Consider the following 26304-nt stretch of genomic DNA (forward strand, 5'->3'; position numbering starts at 1 on the left):
GCAAGTGCATTTTGAGACAGAATCTGCAAGAGTGCCTGGAATTTGCATGTAAAATGGGGATAATTACCTCATGGTAATCAGCCAGAGCTGTCACGGGAGCTGGGAACCTCTCCTGCCTGGAGTCCCATCCTCTCCTGGAGTGCACATGCAGGCCTGGGCTGCAGGGCCAGGTTTGCTGCATTCCCTGCCCCACAAAGAGGTGCAATTATCTGTCCAGGTGCCTGGGCACCATTGTCTGGGAGGAGCAGCCTTCAGGGTGAGCTGCATTTCCTATTCCAGCTCAGCAATCCCGGCGAGGAGGGCTGGGAATAGCACTGCAAGGAGGAGAGGGTGAGCAGGTGGTGTTGTGAGGAGCTTGCTAAAAGAGATCCCCCAGCGTCCATGAAATTATTCCAGGCTCAGAAGGAGGGAGCAGAGTGGACAAAGTCCAGGGTCATTACACTAATTGACACTTTACCTCCGGGAAGCCCCTGGAGATGCAATCAGGGCTGCATTGGAGAGCAGGGTCCCAGGCACAGGTGTGGGCTGTGCTTCCTTCATTTACTGTAATTGTGCCTTGGCAATCTGCTCCATCCTCCTCCCCCCACAGCTCCTGGAACCTGCTCTGCTGCTTAACCCCAGCAAAGCCAGCCTGCAGGAGGAGGGCTGGCCTCACCCAGAGCCAAACTCTGCTGTAATCCCCTGCTCCTGGGGTTCCACCTGCGGGGATGGCTCCCTGCCACCACTAAATGCACCCTCAAATAGATCAGCACCCAAATAAATGCAGGAGCATTTCCAGCAGGGTTTCAGATGTTTGTGTTACACCTCATGATTCACACTGTCTGTCCTGGGAGTGATGGGGCCCTGAGAGGGCTGGGACAAAATGGGAATGGTATTTTATAAAAACTCCCATAATGGGAGTCACAAAAACCTGACAAAGGGCTCTAGACCAGGCTGCACAGGGCTTGGAGCAGCCAAAGGTGATGAGTTTTACACTCATGAGTTTTAAAGGCTCCTTCCAATCCAAACCATTCCATAGTGCTAGGAACAGCAGCTCTCACATTGATATGAAGTTATGGGAAGAGCATAAAACGTGGCTAATGATACTTGACTTCCTTCTCCCCTGGAATTATTTTAATTAAAACCATTATTTTTAATTCTGAAATACACCCAGATTCTGATAATTTGATTTTATCTGTTATCAGTGCTTTGAGGCTTCGCAGCACCGTGGTATCCAAGTCTTGATCTTGTCTTATTACTCAGTCTTCCTCAGTTCCTCTCCTCTATTATCAAGTTTATTTGCAATTTAAGGTCTGCACAATGCAGGAGGCAGAGACAGGTTTGGGGCCCTGCTGCTGGAATTACTGGAGAGACTCAGAGGAGCCAAAGGAAAACAAATGAGGAACCAAAGGCTGAAGGTGGCCCCTACCCTGAGTCACCTCTGGTCCAGCAGTATTTTGGGCCCATCCCTGGAGGCATGAGGGGCACAGGACACCTTGGAATTCCAGAATCATCCAGGCTGGAAAAGGCCTCCAGGGTGGGAGAGCCCAAGGTGTGATGATCAGCACACCCCTGGCAGCAAGGAGATGTGGTGGTGCTGATCCTCCACCTGCTCACCTCTTCTCGTGCAACTTCTCCCTCTACAGCTCCCAGAATCCTGAATTTCAGTGCCAGGAACCCCAGCACTGACATGGCAAAGGGGATAAAGGTGAAGTGAGGAGTGAAGCCTTCATCTGGGGGTGAACAGGTGACAGGAATAACAGCTATCCACTGATTCTGGCTGCTCCTGTGCTATTCCTGAACTTTCATTTTCAGTGCTATTCCTGAATTTTCATGTTCAGTGCTACTCCTGAATCACAATTTATGTTCTGTGTTCTTCAGGGCACTTTCTTGTGGCTGCAGCACTGCCTGGACCTGTCTGTGGAGGTGATGATGATGATGATGAAGATGATGGTGTCCCTGTCAAACTGCATTTTGCATTTTTCCCAGCTGGTTCATGCAGGGTTTTTCTCCCAATACTCCTTTTCATGCAGCATGGCTCCACCCAGAGCTCCTGAGGGCTGTGGGCTGATGAAGCACGAGCCCCAGGCTGGTCCCAGCCCCTGGGAAAGGGCAGCCAGAGGTGTTTGTGCCCATTCCCAGTCTCCAGGCTGCTGATTCTCCTCCACAGGTGGGTTTTATTTCCCCCTCTTTGGGTTTTATTTCCCCCTCTTCCCTCCAGCTGGCTCTGTACCAGTCCCACCCTGCTTCTCCCCACCTTGCTGCAGCCATTCCCACTGTGCTTGGTGCTCCATGGTTGTTATTGCCTCCTCTGAGGCTCCTCAGCCACAATTCCCACATTTCAGTGTCCCCTCTCCTGTGGCAGCTGCTAATTCACCCCTGCACTGCAGCTGGTGCCATCTCCCTTTTCCAGGATGTGGAGCCAGCATCTCCCCCAGGCACAATCCTTGCTCTCTGTTATTATTCACCTTTTCCCCCCTGTCTTGCACCTTCTCTCTGTTCCCCACAGCCAGGTTTGTGCCCTGAGCACTAAGGTGAGACTGGCAACTTTTCTGTCAGATCCTTTCCCCTTTAGCTTCCCTTCAGGAGCTCCTTCCCTTTTTTTTCTGGCTCCATAACCACTGCAATTACCTCTCTGATGATTTCCTGAATTTTCCTGAATCTGCTTGAAATAGGCACTTGTGAGCTCTCTTCTTAATTAATGTGTTCTAAAATCATTATGTTCATCAACCAAGCCTTATCACTTCCATTTTCTTCCATAATAGTAAAATCCATTGCCCTAAGTAAAACACAGGAATTTTGATGTTCATAATTCAATAAACTCATTGCTCAGAGCAGAAGCTGCTACAAACCTGAAGTAACAACAAGGTGTGAGCAGGCTGTACTCACCCTGTCCTCACTTGTTACTAAGCTTTGCACCTCTGGCTCAAACTGGCAGCATTTCAGAGATTTCTCTTATAAATTCCTTGGCTTCAAAACACTATTTCTACTTCAGGCTGCATTAGGTATTTTACTAACTGTGTTTTCAGCTGTGCCAGCTTTGCTTTTTATATATACATATAAAATATATAAATAATATATAATATATTATGTATTTATATATCTAAATATAAAGATTATATAAAAATAAAAATAATATTTATGCAGTATTATAGTAAATGTCTGCATAAACAATAATCTGACTCAGATAATAAAACTGACAACTGCTGGTGAAGATGGTACCAACAGATAATTTTGCTGAATTTGTCACATTGCAGAAACAAGTTCCCTCTGTGGTACTTAGCACACACACCACAGCCCAAAGATAACAGAATCTGGCCAAGGAAAAAACCTATCAGATCTTTTAGTTCTGCATTTGGATAAATTTGGTAACAAGGGCAGTTATTGCATGCAGGGAGGAAACAAAGCCCTGCTCAGAGTCAGGGAAACGCTTCTGCTTTCTGGGCTGCCCCACTCACGTTCTGCGTTACAGTTTAAAGTTGAGAGCTATTAAAAAAGAGAGATTTTCTGTCCCCAGCCTGCACTGACCTGGTGACAAAAAGGCACAAAGGGCTCCCCTCTCACCACCAGGGATGAGGTGACTCCTACACAGGCTCCAAAGGGGCTCCAGGAGAGGGACTTTGGGCAAGGGATGGAGGACACAGGGAATGGCTCCCAGTGCCAGAGGGCAGGGATGGATGGGAGATTGGGAATGAGGAATCGTTCCCTGTGAGGGTGGGCAGGCCCTGGATCCCTGGCAGTGCCCAAGGCCAGGCTGGACAGGGCTGGGAGCACCCTGGGACGGTGGGAGATGTCCCTGCCATGGCAGGGGTGGGATGGGATGGTCTGTAAGGTCCCTTCCAATCCAAACCATTCCAGGATATTTCAAGGCAAATGAAATATCACAAACACAATTGTGTCCCTTGGCAGAAGATGAGGAGCAGCAGCAGGAAGGGAAGCCCCAGCCACGGTGGGAGGGCTGTTCCCAGAGCAGCTGAGGGCAGGGGGCAGCGCCACAAGGGATCAATGGGCAGGGTCAGCAGTGCCAGACCTGTCCCCACACCTGGCAGGACCTCCTGGAATTGCCTGAGCCATCCTTCAGTGCATGAGGAGCTCCTTTTGCTGGCACTGTTTTGCAGGCAGGCTCAGGAAATGCAGGGACCAGAGTGAGGAAGAGGAAGGACTTGTCCTGCCTCACCAAGAGCCCCAGGGAGCTGAACTGATGTCGCTGCTGCCTCTGGGGCTTGCAGGAGCTGCACCTTCAGGGATCCCTTTAGCAGCCACTTCAGCACAGACTGAAAAGCTTTGTTTGATTTTTGGAAAAATGGGTAATTTCTATCCACTCATCTTCCTAATACAGAGTAACAATCAGGGAATGGTTTGGGTGGGAAGAGACCTCAAAACTCATCTAAGTTCCAACCCCCGTGAGATGACTCAAATAGAGGTGGGCTTGGCAGGGCCAGGTTAACAGTCCTAAGGGTCCAATCTGAAACATTCCCTGAAGCTATAAAGTGTCCCTGTGTGTCCTGCACGTGCAGTGTCCCTGCCCTGCAGGTCAGGGTGCTGCTGCAGGTGACTGAGCTGCTGGTTCCTGGGATTCCCTGGCTCTGAGATCCCAAACACAGAAGCAGTGAATCCCTCTGGAGCTGCAGGTGATGCCAGCCCCTCCTGAGCAGCAGGGACACCCACTGCTGGTGGCCTTGCACATGATCCCACTCCAAACTCATGTAAATCAAGAGAGATGACAGATTATTAAAACCATTTCAAGGGAGAAGAAAAGGCTGCACTAAATAAGGAATAAATGTAATAAAAAGTGAGCAAAAGCAGGCAGGGAGAGCAGAGGCAGCACACAGGGACAGACAGATGCAGGCTGGGAGCAGGATGCTGGATTCCCTTTGGAGAAACATTAGTGTGGGGACTCCCAGCAGGCTCCCTGCCAAGGGGGATAATTAAGCTAAATAAAAATACACACCAGGAACAGCTCCACAAATGAGGATAATTTAATTACCACATTCGATAGAGCAGACCCACTTCCCATGAGTTTTCCATTGTGACCAGAGAGGAGACAATAGCAGCAGAATGTGCTGGAGAAAGGAAGAGTGGTGTGCTAAAAGCAGGGCTTCTATTAGGGGCTGCATAATAAACACCAGCCCAGCTCTCCATAATCGGGTCATAATCTTGCCATAAAATTCAATCAGAGCAACAGCTTGTGAATATCCAAAAAATCAATGCAGCCATATGAGAAATGATTGCAGTTGGAACCCTGGAATTTATTCCAATGCTCACTCTGGGGTGGTGGGAAGGAGCAGTGGAATCACAGGGAAGCAGATGCTGCAAACACCTCTGAGGGGAGAGCTCCTCTGCCTCACATCCAGAGGAAACACAAACAGAAGCCCAAAATCACAGAGTGTTTAGGGCTGAGAGCTCTAGAGCTCACCCAGTGCCATCCCCTGGCAGGGCAGGGTCACCTGGAGCAGGTGACAAAGGTGACACACACAGCAGGCAAGCTACAGTTCAGTTACTGCTGCCCATTCTTTTGATTTCTGAAAAAAGATATTATTTATATACACTCATTTCCTAAAACAGAATTCTGGAATGGTTTGGGTTGGAAGGGACCTTACAGCCCATCCACTGCCCCCCTGCCATGGCAGGGACACCCTCCACCATCCCAGGGTGCTCCCAGCCCCATCCAGCCTGGCCTTGGGCACTGCCAGGGACCAGGGGCAGCCACAGCTGCTCTGGGCACCAGGAGCTCAGCACCCTCACAGGGAGTAATTCCTCCCCAATATCCCACCCATCCCTGACTCTGGGGCACCCATTCCCTGTGTCCTGTCCCTCCATCCCTTGGGAATGACCCAGTTGTTAAATCTCCCTGGAAGCCCAGCCCGGTTTGGTTTCACTGAGCTGTATTTCCAGCCCTGGGGCTGCAGCTGGGCTCTGTTCATTAGTGCTGGAATGCAGAGGGAGCAGAGCCCCCAAAGAGCTTTACCCACTGCTGATGCCCCTCTAAAGTGCTCTGTTAAGTGAGAGAGAATGGAAATATTCTCCCTCCCCTCCTCTCTCCAGTGAAAACACTCCATGGGCAGCACAGGCTCAGCTCCTCTGGAAGGAATGGGCTGAGTGTGTCCACTCAATTATTCAAACCAGCTGAGTAATGGCAGCCCTGTCAGCTCAGGAAACATCTCTGCCTCTCCAGGCTGCTGCACAAACCCAGCTCTGGGCAGGCAGGCCCAGCAGCTCCTGCTCCTTGATTTACTCCCACCCTGTCCCTGTCAGAGCCCCTGCAAGGGATGAGGCTGAGTGTCCCTGCATTTGCTGCAGGGAGGGAGGTGGGGACACCTTGGGAGCATTTCTGGAGGTGGCAGAGCTCGTTGTGGGCTCTGCTGAGTGCATAAATCCTTGTGGGAATCTCTCAGGGCATGGTGTGTGCCAGAGATAAACATTTCAATAGCAGGCTTAGAGGAGAATGGATTCAGACAGGCAGGAGAGCCCGAGGAAGGAGCAGGACTGGGCACAAAGTCCTGCTCAACCCCTCTGGAGCAGCTCCCTTAGCTGGGGCAGGAGACAGGAAGGTGACCAGCCTGCCCTCCAGGGATTCCAGCACCACACAGGTTATTTATTTATTGCTCCCCTGGCCCCAGAGCTCCCCAGCAGCTCTGTTTGAATGTGCTGCACCCAGCCCTGACCTGGCCTGGCCAAAAATTGGTGTTTTCCTCCTCCCCGAGGGGCTGCAGGACACACAACAGGAACAACCAGGCTGACAGGTCCATGTGCACACCCATCCCACCTGACCACCCAAAACCAAGGGTTTTGCTCCTTCTCCTGAGAAAAAGCCAGCAGGAAAGCCATCATTTCCCAGCCTGGCTCTCTGGGACAGCTTTTAAAGCAGATTTCAAGAACCAGCAAATAAATTGTGAACAGAGACACTGCTGAGTTTTCAGGACAGCCCAGGAAGTGGCTCACCTCAAGGGGTACTTCTCCCCAGGGTCCCTGCCCAGGTGGAAGAGCAGGGGCAGGTAGGTGTGCTCCTCCTGGGTGTGTGTGGTCACTCCAGCCACGCTCTGGCCAGGACAGAAATCAATGCCCTGCAGGAAAAAGGAGAGAGGCCATCAAAGGTGATGCAGGGCAGGCAGCAAGACTTGAGTTGATGCCACTTTCTGCAGCAAAACACCAACAAACCTCAGGATTGTTTTAAACCAAAAGTCCACTTCAATCTCCAAAACACATTCTGAGCTGCTGGGGTAAAATAAGTTGAGCAAGTGGTGTTGCACTAAGAGCTGAAGCAAGGCCGTGCATGCTTGTCTTATAAAAATATAATCCCAATAAAATATTCATTAAAATGAAATGGCAGAACAAAAGACAAAGAGGTGGAAGCATTTAATCATAAAAATTCTGCACGTGGAAAGGATTTTCTGTCTGGTTTTTCTGGCTTTGGAAGGCCCCAGGAAGATGGGATTGCTTGACACTTCTGATCAAAACCGAAACCCCAGGAGAGACATCCAGAGAGGCAACAGGCACCTGAAAACTCCCCTGGCAGCACCTGAGGGATCAGTTTCTCTGAGAAATGAAGCAAATCTGGTAAATTTTATAAAAACTGGTGTGTTTTCAATTGGATTCATGGCAAGCTGGTATTGAGGGGCTCCCCTGGGCATGACAGTGGGGATGGGGGTACTGCAGGAAGGGGAGACACCCCCACATTCCTGTCTCTGGCCATCTGGGGGGCACAGGGTGGCATTTCCCTGCAGCAGCACTGGATTTGAAGGGCTCAGCTCCTGGGGAAGCAGCTGGCAGCAGCAAGGGGTTAAATGCTGGCTGGGCACCAGAGCTGCCAGCTCCATCTGCCCCTGCCCTGCCAGCCCCTCTCCCTCCCTCCCCAGCCCCGATTTGCCAGCTGGGAGCTCCCTAATCCCTGCCCTGCAGCCTCCAGGGCCACCAGAGCCCATTTAAACCCCTGCAAGAGCCAAAAATGCAAAAAGCACTCATTTCCCTGGGCAGGCAATAAAGCAGGGCCCCCCAGCCCAGCCCAGCCCAGCCCTGCCAGGCCCGGCCCCAAATGGACTTGTTAAAGCTGGGTTTTACAATTCCAGCCCCCATGCTGCTCCTCACAATCCCAAAGTGCCCCAAGCCATGGACACAGACGTGGAGAGCAGGTAAATGGGAGTGCTTCAGGGAAAGGGGGAAAGCAGCTGCAGCATTTGCTTATAAAACAAACTGAAAAGGCTCTCTACAGATGTTGGTAGGATTTGATTGGCAAACAATTTTCTAAAAATATCCCGTGTTTTTAATGGACAGCTGGTCAGTGGAGCAGTTAATATTCTGCTTTTCAATAAAGCAAGAAGTTTAGAAGCCCATGAAATCCCATTTATCTGCACAGGGCTATAGATTCCTGAATCACTGGCTGGAAAAATAAGGGAGTTGCTTGATAGGTTGGAGTGGCCCTACCAATAATGGACTTTAAATGGATACAAAACTGATTGACCTTCCCACCCTGTGATGCCACAGGCTCTGAAACACACAGGGAAAAGAGATTTTTGTGGGGTTTTTTCCCCCACAAAAAGACCGGTTAATGAAAAGGTATCAAAGCCTCCATAACATCCAAATTATAATTTGGATGCAAATCAAACAAGCAATTTAATTAAGAGCCTGCTAATTGGTACAATGCTCCTCGCTGCAAATGCTTCAGTGTGAAAGATTCTTGTCTCTGGGGTGTTTGTTTAGACATTGCTCTGTTTCTATTTTATCTTGTGTTTCCCAGGAAATCCTTGTAGCCCAAAACACAATCCCAAAGATTCCCAGGAAAGAAAATGCTGGGACAATTTGCCTGATGCCACCAGCCCAAAGCCACCTGTCATTCCAATTTAAGCACTCAGTCCCCTCTTGAAAAGCAGTCTAGTGGAGAAAAGTCAAATAAATAAATAGGTAAGCAAATAAAACCCCAAGAATATAATTTTAAGACATTTCTAAGGCATTCCAACTTTATCCCTGCAAATAAAATGGAATATTGCTATTTTTATGTGCTCTGTGAGTCAATATTCAACCTGCAGAGAGAGCTTAAAAGATTTTCTATCTACTTGTCAACAAATTAGTAAAAAAAAAGCTATAAATACACAAAATTCAATATTATTTATTTTGCACAGGTAGGTTTGGTGATGTTTGGAGCTGGAGAAGAGGCAAGAGCTGCCTAAGCAGGATAACACCACCCAATTCTACTCTTCTGTTATCCCTAAAGCTGTTTATTGTCACACTGTTCATAGCAATGTGCAGGGATCAATAATTTGGGCACATCCCTCACTTCTGTCCCTGTTCCCTCTCCAGGTAATGGCTGGAGCCCCATCCCTGCAGGGCTCAGGGAAGGCCTGGATGAGGCTCAGTGCTCACACCTGGACTGGTCCCTCCATGACCCTGGGGCTTTTCCAGCCCCAGATTTTGGGATTCGCAGGGCTCACTGATCAAACACAGCACAAAGGTCACTCCCTGTGTTTCAGCAAACTCTTGGGCTTTTCTCCTCCTGAAAAAGCCTGAAAACCAAACCAGCAGCTCCTTCCTGGAGCATCTCCTGCCTTCTAAAGGAGCCCACACAGAGCATCAAAGCTCCTGCCCAGCCCTTACAGTGTTTTGCACCACCACAGAAAGCTGTTTGCTGCAGGAGAGACCCCAACCATCCTTTCCCTCAATGATTCTGACTAAAACATGGCACTCCCTGCCCACCAGGTGAGCTTCCAGCCATCACCACCCTGTCCTCCTCAGCAATCCCACAGCCCCGTTGTTTCTCCATCCCTGGCATGCAGCAGCCTTTGGTTGCACAGCTTTAATTTCCAGAGCAAATGGCCCACAGATGCTGTGTCAATAGAGACATGAGACAAACACAGCCACTTTGGGCTCCCTGCCAGGAGATGGAATCACCACTTGTGTTAACGGGAGCCCTCTGGCAATTGCTCAGCCTGGCTGCAGCCCAGCCCAGCCCAGCTCTGCCTCCTGCTCTGCCCTGCTCACCCCAGCACCAGCAGGGCACCAAAAGCAGGTGAATACTGCAAGGAGAAAAGCACAGCTGCCAATTAAAGCCTGGAATTTTTGTTTCTTGCTGTTTGCACAGGTAAACGGTGCCCTTGGTGTCCTGGCCATTCCTGGGGAAATCCTCCTGGGGACCAGCTCCAAGTGGGGGTGCCAGGCTTCAACCCTGTGCACCCAAAACTGCTGCTGATGGGATAAGAGGGTGGAAGAGACCCTGGGATGGGCAGCACCAGAGATGGGAAGACCCTGTGGATGGGCAGCACCCAGGGATGATGGGCATTCCTGGGAATGATGGGCAGCCCCAGAGATGATGGGCATTCCTGGGATGATGGGCATTCCTGGGAATGATGGGCAGCACCCAGGGATGATGAGCAGCACCCAGGGATGATGGGCAGCCCCTGGGATGATGGGCAGCCCCTGGGATGATGGGCAGCACCCAGGGATGATGGGCAGCCCCAGAGATGATGGGCAGCACCCAGGGATGATGGGCAGCACCCAGGGATGATGGGCAGCTCCTGGGATGATGGGCAGCACCCAGGGATGATGGGCAGCCCCAGAGATGATGGGCAGCACCCAGGGATGATGGGCAGCCCCAGAGATGACGGGCAGCACCCAGGGATGATGGGCAGCACCCAGGGATGATGGGCAGCACCCAGGGATGATGGGCAGCTCCTGGGATGATGGGCAGCCCCTGGGATGATGGGCAGCCCCTGGGATGATGGGCAGCACCCAGGGATGATGGGCAGCCCCAGAGATGACGGGCAGCACCCAGGGATGATGGGCAGCACCCAGGGATGATGGGCAGCACCCAGGGATGATGGGCAGCACCCAGGGATGATGGGCAGCTCCTGGGATGATGGGCAGCACCCAGGGATGATGGGCAGCTCCTGGAATGATGGGCATTCCCTGGAATGATGGGCAGCACCCAGGGATGATGGGCAGCACCCTGGAATGATGGGCATTCCCTGGAATGATGGGCAGCCCCTGGAATGATGGGCATTCCCTGGAATGATGGGCAGCTCCTGGGATGATGGGCAGCCCTTGGGGATGATGGGCATTCCCTGGAATGATGGGCATTCCCTGGAATGATGGGCAGCCCTTGGGGATGATGGGCATTCCCTGGAATGATGGGCAGCCCCTGGAATGATGAGCATTCCCTGGAATGATGGGCAGCCCCTGGAATGATGGGCATTCCCTGGAATGATGGGCAGCCCCTGGAATGATGGGCATTCCCTGGAATGATGGGCAGCCCCAGGATGGGCAGCGCAGCGAGCTCGATCGATGCCTGGTTCGTATGCTCAGAGGACCAAAATCAAATGTCATTATTTGTGAGGTTCTACTTGACTTCACATCCCCGGTGCAGAAAAGGCTTTATCGATCCCTTCACGTGCAGGAGAAGGGCAATGGCAGAGCCTGACTGGAATAACCCCTCTGGCATTTCGCGTTAGAACAATAGCGGCAGCTTTAGAGCCGCAGCTCAGGAATCCCACAGCAGGCTCCCAACAAGCTGACAGCACAAAGGTTGATGTTATCAGCCCCTCTCCCACAACCAAAGGGCGTTTTCCACTTTCCCTTCGTTATTTTTTCCCTCTCTTGCCTCGGTGCTCTTGGGAGGTCCAAGGGCTGTTCTGTGCTGGATGCTTTTGGTGGGAGGCAGAGAAAAGGAAATTTCCTTTCTGCTAGCTCCCATTCCTGCCTCTTCCATCCAGCATTACATTAGCAAATGCCTGAGGACTTGCTGCCTACTCTAAATTTATAGAAAACACCCATTTTTTATCCTTTCAGACCCTTACTTTCAAAGAACCCCAGCATTTGACAGGTGGCTGCCAGTAAAAGTCCTGTGTGTTTTCACTGTCCAAGAGGGCTCTCCCCAGGTTTATCCTCAGGTTTATCCCCAGGTTTTTCCTTAGTTCTCCCTTTGCTCTTGCACACATGGCTATTTCCATCACTGCTGATTTTTGCTACAAGGAAAAAAAGGTGAACAAGAATGGAAAAGCTTTGATATCCAGCAGTCCCGGAGCAGCAGGGACTGAGCCCACGTGCAGGAGGCAGATTTTTCTGCCTCTATCAAACTGTTTAAAAATACAAACACATTTTTCAAGTCAGGCTTCCTTTCATCTCCCTCTGTCCCATTTATCACCTCTTGAATGTCAGAGATGTCAAATTATGTAAACATGAGCCACCTATATGGATGGAAGGCAGGTAAACAGCTCCAAATAAGCATCCTGTGCAATCCTCAGGGAAAATGTCCCACAAAATGCTTACTCCCACTTGATTCTGTGAGTGAGCCTTCCCTTCATGCCTTCAAGAGATCACCCCCCCAAGAATCAAGAAATCCAGTTAATCCAGCAGAAAAGGCAGCAGCAAGGTATCCTCCAGCACTGAGACAGACTACAAGACTTCCTGACAGGAGTCAGACTAGAAAATAAAATTGCTTGGGGGTTAAAAAATAAACAAACAAAAGCTGGGAAGAACAGAACAGCACAATTCATCAGTGTGTCAGATGACAAGCCCTAATCCCAGGCCATAAGGCAGAGGATGCAGACCAGTAAGGGCATGCTGCTGTCATGGGACTGGGGGATGACAGCAAACCTGTGTGCTGCCTGCATGGGATGTTTCCAGAGCAAATACTGCGAGTGCCAGATGGAGAGAGGAGCCCTCAGAGCCCTGCTCTGCTCTGCTAGGCTGTGCCTGCTGCAGGCTGTGTGTCCCTGGCAGCTTTTTATTGGTGTGTACATCCTTTATTGCTGAACCAACTCACACCCCAGCCAAACACAGCTTTCCAGGTGAGGGGCCACATCCTCCCTCACCATCCTGCTCATCCCAAACAGGCACCAGCTCCCCATTTTCCAGGAGCAGCATGAAAATGGGGCGCTGGCTGCTTTAATGAGATAATCCCATCTGAAAGTTAAACAAAAATGGGAATTAAACCCAGGGCAAGTTTACTGTATCAGTGATTTTCCACACAGCCAATTACCAAGGGAATTCTGAAAGGGAAAGGAGGGCTGGCTAAAGTCTGTCAAAACCATGAAATATTCCCCTACCCATAAAATAAACCTCTCCAAAATGTGCAGGCAGCTGTTTGGCCACATCTGGCAGACTTCAGCTCTCTTTCCAATGGATGACAGGAAAACCACATATTCCAGGTCTGAGTGGGGACCTTCACACAGAGAGCTTCATATCTGGAAGTCTCACTGGATTCACAATGAGGAAAGACCTCTAAAGATCACACAATTAACAAATCCTCATTAGCTGGAGTTCTACTGGGATGGCAAGTTAACCTTATTGAACAAACAGCCAACAGTCAGAATTCCAAATGCCACAGATGTGCATGGATTTATAGTTGTTTTTCAAATGGAATTAGCAAACAAAGTGGCCTTTTTGATTCCAGAGTCCAATATCAACACAGCTGGGAAGCCCAAGCACTGAAAGAGGGAACTGTGCTGTAAGGTGAGCTTAGAAACTCCTCCAGCAGGGCTGGGAGCTGTGGAGCTGCTCTGCATTCTGATTTATTTCTATTTTTAAACTTGCGAGGTTTGTAATTAATGGCTCGAAGACATGAGGAGAATTGGAACAAATCTCAGCCTCCTCTGCATGTTGTTAATGGCTGCTCTGGCCACTAATGTGCTCCAATTTTCCCCACATCAAGCTCATGTGATCCAAGCTGCAGGAAAGAGAGTGGATTTGTAATCGTCTCTCTGATGTACAGGATAATTGCTGACTTTTATCAGACAGCAGTTAAACAAAGACTTGGAAAGAAATAAATATTCCCTAATTGCAGCACTGCCACTGCTCACAGTGGGAGAGCCTCTGGAAGGAGTAGCTGGTCCCCATTATCACTGTTCCACACTCAGACATGCAGGAATGAGTTGAGCTCCATGCAGGGGTTTATTTATTTCCCCACTGGAATGAGGGTATGTGCTTTTATCAGCACGGAGAGCAAGGATTGCTGTGGGAATCTGCCACCCCTACACCCAAACACACAGACACAGGAGCTCCCAGTTCCTCCCACCCAGGGAAAACCCTCCACGGGTGATAAACAGGTTTTACTCACACACAAGACAAATAAATGATCTCATTTTATCTGTGTGGAATTAGCACCAAGACAGAGCATAAAAAACATTTCTGGAGCCAACTTTCCTTTTCTGCCTGCTGCCTGTAAAACAAGCTTTAAATCCTGAAGCACTGCAGTCTGAAAAAAGACAAACACACACATTTACAGCCCTGAATGGAAATGACTCCCTTGGAGCTGACACTTCCTTCTACCCCCAGGACATCCCAGTGAAAGAATCCCTGCACTTTTATATCCACAAATGTCACCAGCACTTAGCTCTGCACCTGTGATGCCTTGAGGACCTTCCATAAGTTCAAAAAAAAAGAAAAAAAAACATAAAAAAATTTAAATCATGCAAACAATCCCTCCCCAAGCCCAGGCTGCTGTCAGGGCCTTGGTGCTCTGGGTTCCTGTCTGAAGGGATCTGCAGCAAGGCACACGTGTGAAGCTGCCACTCAGCAAATGCCCCAGAGTTTAGAGCCAAGAAAGACACAAAAAGGAAAGGAAATAATAGTGCTTAACATCTAACTGTGAGGAGATTAGCCAGGAAATAAATATAATAAATAAAATGGTGTACATAGTGTGATGTGGGCTCACAAAAGTGCTGATAACACATTAAACACATTTAATTCACTGGTTTCAACCACTGCTGTATTTTCCACTGTGCTTTTCCTACAGCTTTTCTTTTAAACCATCACAAACTCAACAAACTCATCCCAGTTCCATTTCAATAATTCAAAATAGGTGTTTTGTGCCAGGAATTGTGAGACTCATGGTCATTGTGGCTCTAGACTTTCCCAGAATCACAGAATATCCTGAGTTGGAAGGGACCCACAAGGATCAGGGAGTCCAACCACAGGTGAACATCTAAAAGCTCAGATTCAGCAGGGAAGGTTTAATATTAAGGGGGATTAAGTGCTGATTAAAGGGAGCATCCCTCAGAACAACTTGGAATCTGCTCATTTTCCTCTCTTTGTACCTGATTTCAGGAGGGGGAGGTCCAGTCCCCTCAGGTTTTTTAGGATCACAGAATTATTTAGCTTGGATATCCTCTAAGATCATCAAGCTGTTCCCCAAGCACTGCCAAGGCCATCACTGACCCATGTCCCCCAAATGCCACATCTTGTTAAACAGGGGGGCTGGGACTCCACCAGCTCCCTGGGCAGCTGTGCCAGGGCTGGGCAGCCCTTTTGGGCAGAAATATTCTTGGTACCCAACAGAAATATTCCTGATAGCCCACAGAAATATTCCTGATAGCCCACAGAAATATTCTTGATACCCCACAGAAATATTCCTGGTACCCAACAGAAATATTCCTGGTACCCAACAGAAAGCTGCACAGCAGCTGTGGCAGCTCTGAGGAGACTGAAGCATGGTGACATCCCCCAGTTTAAAGGGGTCTGTGCCCAGGATCCCAGGTTCCTGTGCCATTACCTTGCTGTGCTCCTCCCAGGAGTTGCTCCAGGTCCAGAAGTGAGCTTTGTAGAGCCCAGCTCTCACTGCCATCAGCTCGTTGCCACGATAATAGAAAATGGGCCTGGAAGGAGAGCAGAGCTGCATGAGAAACACCAAGAGCCAGGGCCCAGCCTCCTGATAAGGGCCACAAACCCCTTAATGGCATCCCACTTCCCATGTGGATATCAGGCAGGAGCAGGCTGCCTCCTAATAGTCTCCTCTGCAAGGTTTTCAATTAACATTTCTTAGAGTGTTCATCAAGTTGAGAGCTCACAGGGTGCAAGAATGAAACATTATCCAGCTTGGCTGCCAGTGATTGTTAATCCTTGAACTCCCAGCCCCCGGGATTTCCTCTGGAGCGTGGCGGTTCCAGTGTCACACAGCTCTCAAGTGCCTGCCTGCCTGCCAGGGAAAAGGGGATTCAGGGGCTCTGGGATGCTCAGGCTGCTCTGCCCAGCCCTGCCATGGAGCTGGCAGTGCCACACAGGCAGGGTGGAGCTGGCAGTGCCACACAGGCAGGGTGGCCAGGAGGACACCAGATGCCGGCGTGTTCTGCATGACATCTCTGAGAAACTCCACGTGGAAAAAGCTGGCAGCCAGACATGCTGTGGTTTTAATTCCTCTCCATTTTCTCCCCCCAAACCTCACTTTGCAGCATGTAAACACGCTGCTAAAGCTGCACTTGCTCCCAGAGGTTTCCCTGATTAATAATTCATCCAGGAAATGCATCTCACTCGCTGCATCTGTGCTGCTCCCTGGGCATCCCAGCAACATTCCTGCTGGTTTTCCCTACAAAACACTCCTGGTTTTTTGGGGGGAACAGCACTAAATTTTACTGGAAGGGACTATCTGCAGGAGAGGGGGTTGATTTGTTGGTGCAGCTCCTCTGTCCAGCTCTTTTAACAGGACACAAGGGTGAAGCTGTCTGTCACTGTCAGGGGGAACCTTTGTCTTTCCTTCTCAGATGCCATTCCAAAAACGACTTACTCTGGTGATGCCACCTGCAAAAACCTGTCCCTAAACGCAAGGTGAAATTTAAATATCCCTGTGTGAATGACAGGAGTGGCCTCAGAGCTCTTTTAGCCTCAGTAACAATGAGCCTCCCTCCTTTGTCACCAAGAGGAACAAAGGGAAAACAACTTTGTCACCAGGAACAAAGGGGAAACAACTTGGTCCTCAGGAAGAAGGGGAAGCTGCTCCCAGAAAATCCCATTCCTGCATCCTTAATGCACCTGGAAGGGAAATAAAGGCAGCAAGAGAGACCTGCCAAAGTGCAGCACCTGATCTAAACCAGTGCCATCAACAAAGGCTGTGTCTGAGGAACCTGCAAAGCTCCTGTAATATTCAGGTGTGTTCCTTGCTTAGGAGGCACAAAAGGAATTTCACAGCACAAAGGTTCTCATCCAAGAAGGAAAAGAGTTCCAAAAATGTTTTCCATGCATAAATTTCCTTGCTATCTCCCAAAGAATATGATTGCAGTCAGATTTCCCAGGGTGCCAAATTCCTCACCAAAACGCCAACTCCAAGACCTCTCCTGACCTTTGACACTTCCAATAAAATATTTGTTGTCAGGATTTGCTGTCAGATCTTGGTGCCCAAGAGCTGACAGCACATAGAGATTCCAGGTCTTTCACCCAAATCTATCCCTGCAGAAGCACTCCAGGACTTTGGAAGGAGGATTTTCCTGGTGTTTCCAGGTCCTCTGCAGCAGCACAGCCTTCCCCTCCCAGCTGTGCAGCAGGACAAGGACCCAGCACACTCTGGGCAGCTTTTGCAGTGATAAATAATGGATTGTCCCTCAGCCAGGCTCCAGTTCTCAGGCTTTTATCTCCCCTCCTGCCATATGTTGTTCCAGGGATCCCTGCTAACCCTGTGACATTTTCATCTGTCCCCAGACTCCAGTGTATGGCAACATGCCACATGTCAGGAATTCCCAGCTCAGCCTGTTCCAGCGGAGCAGGAGCTCAGGGGCAGCTCTGCTGCTGCCTGCACTCAGCTCCCATTAAATACTCGTGAGCTGGTGATAAAAACCCAGCCCAAATCTGGCATCCCTTCAGGCAGGAGCAGGGCTGGGATAATCACTGACCTGTCAATGAGCTTGCCCTGCAGGATGACAGGTAAAAGGTCGATGCCATCAATCTGTCTGTCACTGGGAGGCTGCAGACCCGCCAGGGAGAGGCTGGTGCTGAACAGATCCATCACACTGCCCAGCTGATGGCTGACCTGCAACCAAAAAGCAACAGGAACACGTCTGCAAAGAGCCCTTCAGGAAAATCTACATGGAAACAGGTTCCCTCCAAAGCAGCCTGAAAACATCTCCCTTCACACTGCTGCAGCCACCAGTAAACTCCTCTGAAAACAATAAAGCAAAGGAAACAATCCTTATTTCACCACTTCCAGGGAGAATTTGTATTTTTTATTCTTTTCCATTTTCCTCTCCCTCTCCTCACTCCTGTGCATCCCTTTTCCAGGAGTGTGCTGTCACAGGGCTCAACTTAATTTAGCAAATTCCAGCTCATTTGTGGATTGAAAAATCAGCACTTACACCAAGGGAAAAAAAGTCCTTGATTTGTTCCCTTCTCCAGGTCATCTCTGGAGTCCAGAATACCCTGAGAGAGTTCCCAGAAAGCACAGGGATAGATGGATAATAACAAAAAGAGCCTGATGACTTCATCTGCAAACCATTTCCAACAATTCAAGAACTGTAAAGTTGTGGTATTTTTAGTCCATATTTTAATAAGGGAGAAAAACATCTGGGTTTGGCTTCAATGGAGATGTGCAAGGGTTTTTTCCCCCTTTTTCCTTACTTGGAAGCCATACTCATCTCTATGCTCTTAATTATTTATATTTTAAAACCCTCCAGAGTCTGTTCTGCCTGATTCTTTGTGAGCCTTTGCTCCCTCCCCGATGGTGGGAGCTGTTGCAGGGTGTTTAATTAGTCAGTGACACGCTCACTTAAAGCAGATGCTGCCACATCAGGGGCACCAGCATGCACCAGCACAAGATGTGACAGGAAAGGAGCATTTTCAGCCCAAGCACTTGTTGGGAAACAAGAAACCATTGGATACAACCCCACAGCCGTGAGCACCAAAGCACTTTCTGACCAAAATCCAAGTCCAATCCCAACAGAACAATGTTGGGACTATCAAAGACCTTTTACCTCTGATTCTACTCACAAACAGACCCCCAGCCCCTAAGCTGACACAAATTATTTAAATGCAACAAATGATGACACGATAAATGAATTTTTATGAGATGCTGGCTCAAAACTAAAGGGAAAAAAAGGGATACTAAACCTTGTATTAAGAGGCTGGGCTGAACAAAGTGAACACAAAGGAAGAAATTAAGAAATTTAAAAAAAAAGAACTGGAGAAAGCAACATGCAGGGGCCTAATTACAAGTTTAACATTACAATATCACATTACTTGATTACAGTCATTTCAATTTTTAATGGCTTTCATTCATCAGGAGGTGTTGGCAGGAACACATCTTATTAAAGCTGCATGCAAGAACCCTGCCACAATTCCTTGGGAGGAAACAAAGTGCAGAGCTTGAAGCACAGGAGGGAACCTGGCTGTGCAAATCCTTGGGAAAGCAGCTGGATCAGCTGCCCATGACCAACAGGGCCCTCAGTTCAGGATTCATCCATGATTTATCCATGGCCACAGCCTGGGAAAGGTCCTGCTCAGCCTGGCCTTGGGGACAGGCACAAAGGGAGACCTTTCCCAGACAAGCTGGGGCTGCCCCAGCTCTGGAAGTGCTCAAGGCCAGCTTGGATGGGGTTTGGAGAACATTTATTCTTTATTTTACTGCAGCCTTTTCCTCTCCTTAAAATGATTTTAATGATCCACTCCCAGCTCCAGCAGGGCCATCCCAGAGCACAGGGCACAGGATGGTGTCCAGGCACTTCTGGGGTGTCCCCTGAGGGATCTCCACATCCCCTCTGGGCACAGAGGAAAGCTCTGCCTCATCTCCAGGTGGAACTCCATGGGATCAGCTCCTGCCCATCCCTCCTGTGCCATGGCTGGACCCTAGGACAGAGCCTGGGCCCTGCCCTGTCCCCTCCCTGCACAAGGACACAGCCAGGGTCCCTCTGAGCCTGTCCCTGCACAAGGACACAGCCAGGGTCCCTCTGAGCCTGTCCCTGCACAAGGACATGGATGAGGTCCCTCTGAGCCTGTCCCTGCACAAGGACATGGCTGAGGTCCCTCTGAGCCCTGTCCCTGCACAAGGACACAGCCAGGGTCCCTCTGAGCCTGTCCCTGCACAAGGACATGGCTGAGGTCCCTCTGAGCCCTGTCCCTGCACAAGGACACAGCCAGGGTCCCTCTGAGCCTGTCCCTGCACAAGGACATGGATGAGGTCCCTCTGAGCCTGTCCCTGCACAAGGACACAGCCAGGGTCCCTCTGAGCCTGTCCCTGCACAAGGACACAGCCAGGGTCCCTCTGAGCCTGTCCCTGCACAAGGACATGGATGAGGTCCCTCTGAGCCCTGTCCCTGCACAAGGACATGGATGAGGTCCCTCTGAGCCCTGTCCCTGCACAAGGACACGGCCAGGGTCCCTCTGAGCCCTGTCCCTGCACAAGGACACGGCCAGGGTCCCTCTGAGCCTGTCCCCAGGGCTGAAGCTGGCCCATGAGCAGCTCCCAGCCCCAGAGGTTCCTCCCTGGGCTCATTCCCACCTGCAGAGCTGCAGAAGGAGCAGCTCCAACCCCTCCTGCTCCCCCCACCCAGCCCCTGGCTGAGCCCTTTTGTAATCAGAGCTCTCACAATTTCTCCATCTAATCCAAAAATCACTTTTCCTGTTGTGGCTCCGTCCCAGCACCTCAATCTTTTGATAAGAGGCAATCGCTGACCCTGGGCTCGTGCCTTTAATGTCACCTCATTTATCCAGAGCGTGGGGACACTCCTGGGGGGCCACCAGGCTCCCCTTGTCCTGGCCCTTATTAACCAGCACCAGATGTAGATGACTCTCTTTAATCATCCAATTACGTTTCTGCTCTCAGACAACATTTTTGCCGTGAAGCAGAGAAAACTTCTTAAGGAAATTAAATGCCCATGCCACAGCCACTTGGATTTATCTGTGTTCTGCAGCAGCACATTGAAGAAGGAAAAAGGAAAAAAAAAAAAAAAAAGGTTAATGTTTATATAAAACTTTGAAGTATTTTCAGAGAAAAAATAAAAAAAAATTCCATTTTTCTCCTGTCAACAGGGCTCTTTCATTCTAGTTGCCTTTCCCTTTTATTTATTTCATTTTTTTTTCAAGAAAAGAAAAAGAAAAATCCAGAGAGGGCAACAGCCCAGAGAAAATAAATAATATATAAACGGAGGGAGATCAGATATTGCTGTATCAGTGAGGAACAGCCGGTATTACGCACGTAAGGACGGATTTTTTCCCCCTCCTTTCCCCCCCTTCTTTTTAATAAACTCTCAGTATCCACACAACGTCTTTAAGAAAATGAAATCCTTTTGCTGTGGGCCACGGCGCTGGAAGAAATAGTCCCCAGTGCTGTTATCAGTGCTTTCAAGCTTTAACTCTGAATCAAAGGCGACAATTAATAAAGTCGCCCCCGCCAGGAATGGAAAGGAGGAAAGCTAAATATTTGAAACTGGGTGAACAAATGTCAGGGTGTTTTTAAATAAAATCCTTTTACAGTTATCACAGCGAGCAGACCTGATATCCCTGTCTAATTCAATTTCAATTTGCGCCCCATGGGAGATAGGGAAGAAAAGGTTGCAATGCTGTCTTTGGGTTGATATGTTCTTTTCTCCTTCAGGAGGCAGGCACGAGAGAGGAAGGGGAGGAGGGCGAGGGGAGAGAGGAGGAGGATTCAAATACCAACAGAATATGATTTTTTTTCCAGCTGGATCCTTCCAGAAGGCAGATGTGATGTGGGGAATGTTGAAACACTGATTTGTTGTGAATTCACCTGGAAAACGGAGCCGAGGAGGGAAGTGCAGCCAGGCTGTTTGTGTGGGAATAAATATTCCTGGTGGGGAGCAGAACTCACTGAGTGTTGATGCCAAGAGCAACACACACTCCTGAGGCATCTTTCCCCTCCAAAAACCTGCAAACCAGCCAACTGCACCAATTATCCCCAGCTCCACAGAGAGCCTGGCAGGTGCTCCCACCCTGTCCCTCACTCCTTGTGTTTAGACCCTGCTGCTCCTGTATTTTTATTAAAGGAATGTGCCCTTTAATAAAAACAAAACCCCCCAGCCTTATGGATCAATAAAATTATTAACAAACTGCCAGGTGGAATCATGGAATGGTTTGGGTTGGAAGGGACATGAAAGCCCATCCAGTGCCACCCCTGCCATGGCAGGGACACCTTCACTGTCACAGGTGCTCCCAGCCCTGTCCAGCCTGGCCTTGGGCACTGCCAGGGATGCAGGGGCAGCCACAGCTGCTCTGGGCACCTGTGCCAGGGCCTCCCACCCTCACAGGGAGAAATCCCTTCCCAATATCCCACCTAACCCTGCCCTCTGGCAGTGGGAGCCATTCCCTCCTGTCCTGGCACTCTCTGCCATATAAAAATCTCTTTCCCTCCATTCCCAAGGCACTGCAAGGCTGCAGTGAGGTCTCCCTGGAGCATTCCCATCAGCAGACAGAACTTTCCACACAATATCTGGATTTCAGTGGCCAGAGACACAAACTCTCCTTTCCTGGCTGCAGCTGCTCCACCTGAAACAGCTCCTGGCCCTTCCCTTGCTCCTCAAACTACTGCCCTGGGAGCAAACCCAGCACAGGAAGGACTTGACCCTTCAGCTTTGTGCTGAAGCTCAGAACTCCCAAACCTTTGCTTCCTTCAACTCTGGACAAGTAGGAGCAATGAGAAGCAGCTTTCCCACATTTCACAGCTACCTGGAGTACACTGGGGCTGAGCAGTTAAATCTCCTCCAGAGGATGGTGAAGCTACAGCAAGGTACAGAAAAAAAAAAGCCAAAAATGCAGTGGTGGACACAAGTCTCTCACCTGTGGTCAGGGCTGCTGAGGAGCAGTGCAGGAGCCTCGAAGGCAAGAACACAAGCAGAAAACACAGGTGAGTTTCTATCACAGTTCCTGAGCAGCACATAAGGAGGATTTGAGGCTGAGCACGTGCTTAAGGCTGACACTGGCATGGTGGAGGAGAAATTTTGGGTGCATCCCAAAACCTGGGAGCTCCAGGCACAGCTCAGCGGCCCAGCCCACCCTGCACACACAGCTCTGCCTCTTCCCAGGAATTCCAGCAGCAGCTCCCAAAATCTACCTGGGAGAGGGGTCCCAGCCAGGCAGAAAAGAAGCAGGCACAAGGATTTCTCTCTCCTCCTGTTCTTAATTATCCTCAGAGTTACTACAATGGAAAGAATTTTTAAATTTGGGCATTTTCTCGTCCCCATTTATAATGCATGTTTACTTTTAGCACATTATTTAGTTTGGACCCAGCAAACAAAACACTCAGCTGCAGTTTCATGTTCTCCCTTGCTAGCCCAGGGCTGTTGTACTTGGCTTGCAAAGGCTTTATGGAAATGTTTAAATTTAAACAAAACGACTGTTTTCATTTCAAATTAGAAAAATAATAAACCATCCTTGGTAGGTTTGGTGAACTCTGGAAAAATAATGAAACCAAACCACCCTCCTGCCCTCAGCTGCAGATCTGAGCTGCCTCATGGTCCCTCCTAAATGTAAATGATAAATTATCATTAGCCTGCCTCAATTAAACCACCCCAATGGAATGCAACCTCCACAAATGTTTTATTTATGACCAGTTTGCAGGCTGGAGCACAGAGCCCAGCTAATGAAGGATCACTTTCTGCAGGGCTCAGGGATGCTCACCAGGGGGAGGGGGCTCTGCTGTCCCTGGGATCCTGCAGCAGGACTGATTGCATCCTTCTGTAATGAGAGCTGGGACAAGGGGGGCTGGCAGTGCCACTGGGGGGTTATTCTGAAATGATCATATCTGCATTTGTGTACAGGCAGCACACAGCAATCGTGTGGTGTCTGAACCTCCCTGAGTGGGACTTTCATCAAGCACCAAAGTGAGAGATGTGAGGGTCAAACCCTTCAGTACCTCAGGGCATGGGGAATGGGGAGCAAATTTCTGCTCTTTATATTCCAGTTTGTTCAAACACATGAGAAATATTGAGGTCCAAAAGAGTAAAGAGGTTAAAAAGAGCAGGAAGACAAGAGCAGAGCCTCACAGCAAAACTGAGCACAAATTTTAATGCAAATTTGCATTAAAATGGCACAGCTGTCTGGGGCAGCAGCAGCAGCTCCTTATTCACACAAACACCTGGGCTTGGGGCATGGTGAAAGTGTGAAGCAGAGCCCCCTGAGGCCAGCAAGGAGCCCTCCATCCCTGCAGCCCCCCAGGCACAGACTCACCCCTCCTGCAGGGATGTGGCCGGGCCACCAGGCGATGGCTGGCTCCCTCATGCCACCCTCGAAGGTGGTTTGTTTGCCACACAGGAAAGGCCCATTGCTTCCTCCTAGGGACAGAAAAACAGCCTTAAACCCCACAAAACACCAGCATTTCAAAGGACACTCTCACCCAGGCTGGTTTGAAATGATTTTTCATTTCTGCATGGATGCTTCTCCAAAGGACACAGCCAGAGTTGGGTTTTTGTCATTATTTCCTTGTTTGTTGTGTTGTGTTTGTGGGTTTTTTTTCAATATCCATTTGTGATGAAATTTTAGGAGTCTTTTCAGCACAGGGAGACGGTGACAGTTAAACACACCTTGCTATAAACAACCAAATGAAAACCAAACCACAAACAAACAGGAAATACCTCATTGGTGTTGTCCTTTCCTCTAAGGGTGTTAACTGCTGTCTGTAACCAAAGGAAATCTGACACTTTCAGGCAGAAATAGCATTTTTTCACAATGATTTTAAATTTTATAGTACCAGAACAATATTAGATGAAGGTGTAAGAGTGAGAAAAATAATCCTGCGTTCCCTGAATGGTCACTCAGAGATGGCCAGGGCTTTGCAGGAATATCTGGAGTTTTAACCCAGCCCTGGAGCTCAGCTGGCCAAGGAACAATCAGGGAAGTCTCATAACTGATTCCAGGTCACACAAAGTCAAAGCCAGTGGCTGAGCTGAAATCAGAACTCAGGTTACTCCCTGCTCTGTGGTTCAATAACCACAAGGCAAGCCTGGCTCCAAAGAGAAGAGAGCAGGTTCTAAAATCAATCTGCAGTGATTTGTTACAGAGAAACCATCACTGAAACAAAAGAAAATTTGTTAGCTAACAAAACTCGTTTCTCTTCTTGATATTTTTCATGAGAGCAAAAGAATGAGGGGCTCTTGAAGTCTCTCTAATTGCTCAGAAGGCTGAAATATGCATTTGGCAGATGGAGAGTAAACACCCTGCTAAGTTACTGAGCCTGGTTCTCAATAAATTACAGAATATTCCCTCCCTGACAGTGCAAATACACACAGGTAACAGCAACACTGGGGCAGGAAAAATTCCATTTGGCCAAGGACACCTCCTCCAACAGTGACCAGAAGCGCTGCACATAAATTATTCCAAACATAAATACTCTGTCTTTTGAGGCTTCTCCTACCTCATAACACAGACTCCACACACAGGGATTTTTTCTCCTCAGAGAGAGAGATTTAAAGCCTTGATTTCCCAAGGCCAGGTTGGTTCAGCTGAGCCTCACCTTGCTTGGGAGCTGAAATGAGAGCAGCCCCGTTGTCAGAGGTGAAGAACACAAAGGTGTTCTCACTGATGCCCAGCTGCTGGAGGTGCTTCAGGATTCTCCCAACGCTGTCATCGATCTCCCTCACAGCATCCCCATACCTGAGGCAAAAGGAGAAGAAAACACTCAGAGCAGCAAAAAACGGTCAGCACAACGAGTTCAGTGGATTGAATTTGTACCTGTGCTGCAGAAATCCTTCTCATGCATCAGGTTTTCTGCTGCCACTGCAAACCTTTGTGTCTCTGGCCTGCAGAGAGCAGCCCTTGGGTACTGAGGGTCAGGGTTTGCTCAGGTGTGAGCCTTGAACTCTTGGACAGAGGAATTCAGCCATAAAATTCACAAACACAGGCAAACCCACCTTGCCACAGACTGGGAGGTAATAACATGGCTTTCCTTATGGTTAGAAACGTTGAAGCAACACTCCCAGTGTCTACAGAGCTCTTTGCCTCCTCCAAACTGCATTTTTAGGAGTGTTTTCTATTTGCTGGTCCCATTTATAGGCTTTTAAAAGAGGCACTGATCATACAAAAGCCTCCTAAAAACTCATCTGTGCCACAGACAGCATTTCACTCCTCACACAACTGGCACAGGAGCTCAGAGGCCCCCCCCTCCCCCTGGGGTCATGTGAGCTTCACTTCAGATTAAAGCCAAATTATGAAACAACAATTCAAGCAAATAATGCATTTCAGCACACACACACACACACACACTTGAGAAGTGATCCATGCCTTGGATCTACCAAGCACTGCTCAGGTTGGCTGTGGCAGCTGCAGGAGGAATTCATTAAAACAACCCCAAAAAGCAGAACTTACAGCCCTCTCTGACTCGTGCCCAGGAACTGTTTGGAGGCATAAACAGGAGCGTGGGTAGCATCAATTGCCCAGTATAAAAAGAATGGCTGCTGGCTGGCCTGCTGCTTGCTAATAAAATCCAGAGCTTCCTGTAAACAACAATAAAAACGAATTTATCCTCTGCCGTCAAAATTTCTCCAAAAAAACAAAAAAAGCAGAAAGTCACCTTGGCTTAGAAGCCAGCACTAAAATAGTACCTGCAGGTAGAGCTGAGTCAAGTTGGATTCACCTGTCTTCAGATTAATTTTGAAGTCTTCATAGTATCTTAAGATAAAAGGAATCAGAGAG

The 26304-nt window shown here is 49.1% G+C and overlaps 1 protein-coding gene across 2 annotated transcripts in view; it reads right to left on the bottom strand.

Moving 5' to 3' along the window:
* The window catches only part of GALNS (galactosamine (N-acetyl)-6-sulfatase), a 42479-nt gene that overhangs the window by 7067 nt on the left and 9108 nt on the right, over nucleotides 1-26304 (bottom strand). For both annotated transcript variants that reach the window (XM_058813379.1, XM_058813380.1), the window contains exons 6-12: nucleotides 26214-26280; nucleotides 25978-26105; nucleotides 25127-25266; nucleotides 23845-23948; nucleotides 17565-17701; nucleotides 15458-15560; nucleotides 6922-7043 (exon numbers count right to left, since the gene is read on the bottom strand). In XM_058813379.1, coding sequence (XP_058669362.1) covers nucleotides 6922-7043; nucleotides 15458-15560; nucleotides 17565-17701; nucleotides 23845-23948; nucleotides 25127-25266; nucleotides 25978-26105; nucleotides 26214-26280 — 801 coding nt within the window. The remainder of the gene's footprint in view (nucleotides 1-6921; nucleotides 7044-15457; nucleotides 15561-17564; nucleotides 17702-23844; nucleotides 23949-25126; nucleotides 25267-25977; nucleotides 26106-26213; nucleotides 26281-26304) is intronic.

Source organism: Ammospiza caudacuta, chromosome 13, assembly GCF_027887145.1.
Source record: "Ammospiza caudacuta isolate bAmmCau1 chromosome 13, bAmmCau1.pri, whole genome shotgun sequence".
In the NCBI taxonomy this organism is placed as follows: Eukaryota; Metazoa; Chordata; class Aves; order Passeriformes; family Passerellidae; genus Ammospiza; species Ammospiza caudacuta.